The sequence below is a fragment of the Physeter macrocephalus genome, chromosome 2, assembly GCF_002837175.3.
Source record: "Physeter macrocephalus isolate SW-GA chromosome 2, ASM283717v5, whole genome shotgun sequence".
Lineage (NCBI taxonomy): Eukaryota > Metazoa > Chordata > Mammalia > Artiodactyla > Physeteridae > Physeter > Physeter macrocephalus.
Genome location: NC_041215.1, coordinates 30128278 through 30136166, shown reverse-complemented (window position 1 = coordinate 30136166; position 7889 = coordinate 30128278). Strand labels below are relative to the sequence as shown.

General features: G+C 40.9%; 1 protein-coding gene across 11 annotated transcripts in view; it reads left to right on the top strand.

Annotated features, from left to right (window-relative positions):
* The window catches only part of CLASP1 (cytoplasmic linker associated protein 1), a 273539-nt gene that overhangs the window by 212838 nt on the left and 52812 nt on the right, over window positions 1-7889 (top strand). For all 11 annotated transcript variants that reach the window (XM_055087270.1, XM_028501167.2, XM_055087294.1 and 8 more), the window contains 2 exons: window positions 5264-5407; window positions 5721-5827. In XM_055087270.1, coding sequence (XP_054943245.1) covers window positions 5264-5407; window positions 5721-5827 — 251 coding nt within the window. The remainder of the gene's footprint in view (window positions 1-5263; window positions 5408-5720; window positions 5828-7889) is intronic.

The window sequence follows — 7889 nt, the reverse complement described above, 5'->3', positions numbered from 1 at the left end:
CCTTCCTCTTGCGTCTCCCTCCCACCCTCCCTCCCTATCCCACCCCCCCCTCCCTATCCCACCCCTCTAGGTGGTCACAAAGCACTGAGCTGATCTCCCTGTGCTATGCGGCTGCTTCCCACTAGCTCTGTCTTTACAACTGGTGGTGTATATATGTCCATGTCACTCTCTCACTTCGTTCCAGCTTCTCTAGGTCCATCCACCTCACTACAAATAACTCAGTTTCATTTCTTTTTGTGGCTGAGTAATATTCCATTGTATATATGTGCCACATCTTCTTTATCCATTCATCTGTCGATGGACACTTAGGTTGCTTCCATGTCCTGGCTATTGAAAATAGAGCTGCAATGAGCATTGTGGTACATGACTCTTCTTGAATTATTGTTTTCTCAGGTATATGCCCAGTAGCGGGATTGCTGGGTCATGTGGTAGTTCTATTTTTAGTTTTTTAAGGAACCTCCATACTGTTGTCCATAGTGGCTGTATCAGTTTGCATTCCCACCAACAGTGCAAGAGGGTTCCCTTTTCTCCACACCCTCTCCAGCATTTATTGTTTGTAGATTTTTTGATGATGGCCATTCCGACTGGTGTAAGGGGATACCTCATTGTCGTTTTGATTTGTATTTCTCTAATGATTCGTGATGTTGAGCATCCTTTCACGTGTTTGTTGGCAGCCTGTATATCTTCTTTGGAGAAATCACTAGACCTTTCTTATTTAATGCACTGTGTCTGTATTAGGATAATACAGTGTATTCTAGAGTTGACCTCTGTTGACTTCTGCCTCTGCTACTTTTTAGCGGTGTGAACAAGTAGTTTAACCTCTGAATCCGTGTTCATTATCCATGAAATGGGAATCATGATATTTGCTTTAGACACTGTTGGGAGGACCAACTGCAATAAAGCATATAAAAACCTAGATAGATACTACTTTGTTTGTTGTTGTAGCTTCGGCTGTTACTGCTTGCGGGTTGCTTTGGTTTTGCTGCTGGTCCAAATTTTTTCCAGCGTTAGGAAGATTTTTTTCCCATCAGGCAAAGGGAATGCGGTAATGACAATAGAAACTTTAATGGTATGTTTATATTTTAGGGTTCAGAATCCCTGTATGTTTCCTTATCATACGTGATTCTCTAACATTGAGCACCTGCTTTGTCAAGTGAACTAACAGATTTATTAGCCCCCAAATGTTGTTTTGAGAAAGGCGGAAAGTAAAGGCATGGCAAAGAAAATTAGAGATTATAAAGGTGCTGTTGCCTGGAGCAGGAAAAGTATATAAATAGCCTTCAAAAGTCGACATTTCTAATTGAAAAAAATTTTAAATCTCTGATTATACATAGGCAGCGTGTCCTAATCTAAAAGCTCAGGGTTTTACCATCAAATAAGATTTGAACCTCAGCTGAATATGAGTGCCTCGCTCAAGTCTCATTTTGATCTGTTTGCAAGAACGCTGTTACTTCCAGGAGGGGTTGTGATGATTGTGAAGGACTTAGCAAATGATGGAGGTTTAACACTGGCAGTTCCTGTTATTATTCTTAAGGATACTGTTACTGTTCCGTTATTATTCATAGACTTTTAGATTGTATAATCTCTCTCTATATGTATGACTTTAGAAAAGAAGCCAAATACCTGTGCAGCTTACCAATAACCATGGTTTTGAGCGCGTGCTTCTTGTCTCTGATTAAACCCTACCCCTTTCCTGTTTGTCCGTCCCCACTTCAGCGTAGTCGAATAGGTGAGGATTTCCCCACTAGGTCAGCCTCCACCTGCTCTGGGCCTGGAGAAGGAAACTTGGAAGAAAATTGTAAACAGGTAGATTTAAAACTCTGTACTAACTTGCAAAAAGACACTTCACTGTTTGCATTGAGATTGTTGATCCTGATTACCCTTGTGAAGACACTGAGAAGATTTTGAAGAACCCTAAAATTAACATAATACTACGTGAGCCAGAGCGTGCGTGCACCTGTGTAAATGTTGTGTTTTGGTATGTTTTATGATTAACTGCCTTCCCAAAGACATAGCCACGTTGCAGACAGGCTTCTACCATATTTTAACGGAATAGCAATGGAGAGATACTAAATTTAAAATGTCGGAAGGTTTTGAAATACCTTCTCTTTGGTGGTTTTTCTAAAGCGATTTTAATCACACTCTGAAGGGAGCAGTAATATTTGTTTAACAAATTTAAAAAGCCCTCTCTTCTCAAATTTTAAGTTTTCCATAATTAATACTGACACTGAAACATTTGTCAAAGTTTTATTGATCTCCTGTCTGGAAGAATCCTTTTCTGCTGTGAGGCACACAGCATTCAAGGCCATCGATAGCCTGCAGGTTCTTTTCAGACACTAGCAGTGAGATCTGAAGGCCCTTTTACCCTCACCCCCCAGGTTCTACTGTAGGGGCACAAGTGGGAGTCATTTCCTTTTAGGTCGCCATTTGATCTTTAAAGTACGTCGCCCCAGAACTGCCCGTTAGAAAACGTCAGCAGCAGAGGTTTTGGTTTGGTCTGGCTTTCCAGTGGCCCTTCCTCACGTGGGGCAAGAGCTCCAAGCTCTTGAGGCAGCGACACCCTCTGGTTCTGGGCTCATTATTGAACATGAGCTCTGCCCCAGGCTTTTTAAAATGAATCTCTCCAGCCCATCCCCATATTTGGAATTATTCCTTCAGTGAGAGCCTATTGATGGTAACGATAAATGTAACCCAGTTGTCATCCTTGCCTGGACATTCTGGTATTCAGACTCCTTACTGATACAGAGAGTTGTAGATAAAATGTTTCAGGATCATAACAGTCTCATTCCTTTTAAAACTGTGATGTGAAATCTTTTTAAAAGAATATACTTAAATGATACTCTCCATCCATTTCTGGAGCTTGGGTTTCAGAAAAAGATTTTACTTTGAAAACAGCTTTAGGCCAAAGGGTTGCTTTTGAAAACTAATAAAGTCATTTACGTTTTATATTTTGGAAAATGCAAAAACACATTATATCCATTTATATGCGTAAATCACACACACACACCATCTGTCCAACGAGTTATTTTCAGAATTCCCTGTCTTTCTATTTGATTTCTTATCCAAATTCAACTGCGGGGTTATTGAGAGAAGGTTCTTCAGCGGGTAGAAGTTGAAGTCGGCTGCGCTTTCTATTCCCATATGACGAAAAGTCACTAATGTTAAGTAGCCACGAATTAGCACAGTCTCTAGGCCTGTCACCTTGCAGCCCTCTTGTTCCTAAGAGATCCTACCAGTTTTATAATTTGCTTCATGGAAACCGCCAAGTAAATTTTTAGTATCAGGTATCTTGTCATTCTGGGAAGAAATTAGGTCTAAAGACAGAGGCACATTTCACATAAAAACATACTATTCAAAAATGTGATAATACATTTAATAGTTTTCTAATGCCATTTTCAGCATCTTCAACTTTCTTATTAAATTGGTGATGCTGATTTTTTTTCCCTTGGCCAAAACTCAGGTCTGCTTCTTTGCTTCTCTTTGAAGTGCAGTGTTTTCTGCATGCATTTTTTTTTTCTAACATCTAATGAAATTTTTTTTTTAATGCACAGGTTACTTTGCATGATTTGGGGAATTTGCTTTTATACAGATCACATTAACATTGTGTTAAATTGATGGTGAAATAGATTTCTTCAGATAACGATTTGTTAAAACTGTTCCAATAATGACATGTAGAAATGTGTGTTTTAGTACAATCAATAAAAATGTTTTTTGCCTGTCTTGTGAAAGCACACTGGCCCTTATGATTTAATTTGGCTGGAGAGGCTATTAATGACCATATTTGGAAGTCGAGGGAAAAAGTAAGATTCTTTACTAAGCCCAATGCTGTGCTTAGTAAATGCTTATGACATTACGAAAGATAATTTTTTATTGTGTAAAATATGTTATTCTACTGATATTTCAAAATTTGTAATTAAGTTTTAATTTTGGTTAAATACATTTGGGTCTTTGGATTTTTTTTTTGTTTTTTTCTTTTTTCCTTCTCCAGGTACAAAATAGTAATTTTATATTAACTGGACCTAGAATTAATTTTTAACATTATAAAAGCATTGAAGTGGGTTTTTTTGTGGGTGTTTATTTCCAAAAAATTTCTCAGCAAACATGTTTCTATGTAATATTCTATATAGTGGAAAAAATCTTTAGGATAATTACTGCAATCCTAAATATTACAGTCTTTGGAAAAATAAATGTTTGCTTCTAGTCGAAAGATTTTCATAATATGTTTTCCTTTCTTTTGACTCTTAGAAATTTGTAAGAAATGCCTGTTTGTACTAACTAAAATTTTCTTTTGGAATAGTTCTTCTAAATCAAAACCCTTGTAACTAACTCCGAGGGCACTGTTTTCCAAGCTCGAGCACCATAGCAGGCATGTAGCTTGCCGGGGAAGCCTGGGTCTCCCTGCTGGTGTTTTAGCTGCTTGCTCTTCCCCACTTTGCTGCTGTAGAGACTACGAGCATATGTTGTCTCTAATAAAGAAAAGGAGAACATTTTCCAAAAGGCAGAAGAGTAATAACTTTTTAATTCGTACCATGTAAATCCAGTTTGCTTCCCAAAGACTCTCTCTGTCCTCAATTCATAGATGTAAAAGTAGGAGTTTTTTTTCAGACGTATTTGAACTCTATTTCTAGCGTTTCTTAGTCACTGGGAAAAGTGGTTTTTTCAAGATAACGCAGTGGTAGCTTGTTTAGAAACTTGTTCTTTCCAGGGTATGCTAGGAGCCTTGTCCGGTTCTGACTCACTAGAATGGACAGTCTTAAGCCCTTTCAGATTTTTTGATTGTTTCATTTATGTACTCACCAGCTTTGTCCCTAGTATTGGACAGCAGAGGAAAAAAAGTTTCAGGAATTTATTGTTAATGTGCTGTTGTAAAATCCAAGGCCAGGCTGTTCAGTGAAACCAGGGCTTATTGTCCATATTGAAGTTTGGCTCTTTATAGTTGATGATGGTATTTTCTCTAGGTGCTGTTTTGTTTTTTTTATGGCACAGATGTCCTCTTGTTATTTATTCTACTCATACAAAACAGATTTCTTTTAAAAACAATTTTGGGAATTCCCTGGTGGTCCAGTGGTTAGGACTCCGTGCTTTCACTGCTGGGGGGGCCCGGGTTCAATCCCTGGTCAGGGAGCCAAGATCCCGCAAGTCGCACGGTGTGGCCAAAATAAATAAATAAATAAATAAAATGAAGTAAAACGACTTTAATGAGCATTTTGACCAAGATAGGCAATTGTACGTGACATAAATTAACCATCTCTTCCGTTTCTAGGCAGCACAGATTGTGCTCATCTCTCTGTTTGAATTGAACACTCCTGAATTTACCATGTTACTTGGTGCCTTGCCAAAAACATTCCAGGATGGTGCCACCAAACTCCTGCATAACCACCTCAAGAACTCCAGTAACACCAGTGTGGTGAGTGCTTGCGTCCCGGTTGGTGGCCTCCACTTACCCGTCCCCGTGTAGAGCAAATTCTCAAGTTAGTTGTGTCTGCTACTCTGTCTGCTACAGCTGACAGCAGTCACTCAGCTTTGGGAATGCCTGCAGGACAGTTATCCATTTTTGGCTTGTATGCACTTAAAATTGACCTTACGATTCTGGGAAAAAATCACCCTGATCATGCAGAATCTGCCCATTTATTTGCATGGGGGTTCAAAGGCCGAGGGGCAAGCGGAACCGTGTTCTGTATTTATCCCTCGCGTGACGGAGCTCTTCTGCCTTCCCCCAGGGCTCTCCGAGCAACACCATTGGCCGGACTCCCTCTCGACATCCCAGCAGCCGGACCAGCCCCCTGACCTCCCCCACCAACTGCTCCCATGGGGGCCTGTCTCCAAGGTAATGCCATTTCAACAGGAGTGCAGACACTAAAGCACCCCGATGACTTGTCTAGGCTACTTCTAGGTTTTTAGACCGAGCTTAACACCAAAAAGTGTATGGGTACCAGGAGCCCACGGCTCCTAGCCCTCACCCAAATCTTAACTGTGTCACTTGGGGCAAAGTGGTTAGCTTCTATGGTGAAATGAGCGGTTTCTGCTGAATGGTCTCTGAGATTCTTCTAGCTCTAAACGCTTTCTTCTAGTACCTTAAAGATTTTAAAACTGAAAGTTGCGTTCAGAGCCCTGTGTCACAGAGAAGGCATTTAGAAATTCCTCACTTACTCTGTAAGCGATAGGAGCACCTACACGTATTTGATCGTCTAACTAAACCCTTTATAATCAGTCCACACATAGTCTGGGGAAGTTTCCACCCAAGTGGCCATTCTGGACTCACGCTCGAAGCCGAATGCTGTTCTGAGAAGGGATTGAGAACCTGAGAACTAAAACTGGATCCGCATTTTCAGACTCCTGTTGGGACCATGTGAACATTGGCCTAACAGAGTCTGGGGCAGTGACTTAGAAAGAGAAGAGAGTTTGCCTTGAGATCTTTGGATAACATTTCCCATGTGGCCAGAGCCCTTAGAAGTCCCTGCACGGTGGCTTTCATGACCCCCTGGCAGGTGTTGGAGTTTCTCATGGCCTCACTCAGAGTGGTGACCCTATAGGCCACAGCTTTTAGGAAGGAGCCAGCGGCTAGACCTGCAGGGGTCATGCATGTGTATTTGGCTTCAAGAAATCCAGGGCTTTGGGATCACTAACAAGGGGCTGTGTCTTAAGGGTTGCTGACACCACGATCTTAAAATTGGAGGAAAATTTCACAAGTATGCCATATACCCTTTTAAGAGTTACTCTCTGGTTGGAAGATGGCAAAATGCAAGTGCCTTCAAATTTAGATTTTTTTCAAGACTCTTCCAAACTCCTGCATCCTTACCACTGAAATTGTCTTCAGTTTCTCAAGTTATCATATAAATATTTTGGAAAACGGCAACTTTGTATTTTTCTTTTGGAGAAACGAAATATTTTGTATACTTAGAGTATTCTAGTGTTTATATTGCTTTATGTTTCATCCTCCTAAGGTCCCCTGGTTACTGTATGTAGGTAGTATGAAGCATAGCGTTATGTTTCCAGATTTGGTCTGTGTGGTCACCGTTTCAGCAGGCTAGTATAATTAGACGCTTGAGACCAGAAACTAATGGAAACATGTCTGACTTTCCCCAAGTGTGACTCTGGCTCAGCGCACTTGTTTTTTAAATGTTAACATCTGTATCAAAACAAACGGTTTGTCTTAAATGACCCCAGTGTTGGCAGTAAAATCATGGAGTTCTCCTCCTCGGTAGGAGAGAATTTTATGGAAAAGTTGTCTTCTCTGTAAATTGTTGCCTTTGTTTAGAAATGGTACTTCTGCAACAATGAGAAATCTGTTCTTCCATAATACACAGTTCATACTTCTTATTTTTTAGTTATTTCATTAATAGGGTGGCACATTCTTTAGGTAATAAACAAAAGGTAAAATTCAAATGAAGTCTTTTGTTATATGTGCCCATGGTCTAAGTAAAAGATTGGTGGGAGCTGCTAGCATAATCCAGCAGAGCTAAGACTTGGCTAGGTATTAAGCTTCATGGATGTCCAAATTATTTAAAAATTCTAATTTAGTTTTCCAGATCACCGTTCATTCTTTTTTTTTTTTGCGGTACGCGGGCCTCTCACTGCTGTGGCCGCTCCCGTCGCAGAGCACAGGCTCCGGACGCGCAGGCTCAGCGGCCATGGCTCACGGGCCCAGCCGCTCCGCGGCATGTGGGATCTTCCCGGACCGGGGCACGAACCCGTGTCCCCTGCATCGGCAGGCGGGCTCTCAACCACTGCGCCGCCAGGGAAGCCCCACTATTCATTCTTAACTAGCCTGGCCTAAATTTTTCCTGTTAGGGTTACAGGTGAGTGGAAGAAATGGGGAGATTTATTTTCAATCTTAAAAAATCCAAGTGTGGGCTTCCCTGGTGGCGCAGTGGTTGCGCGTACGCCTG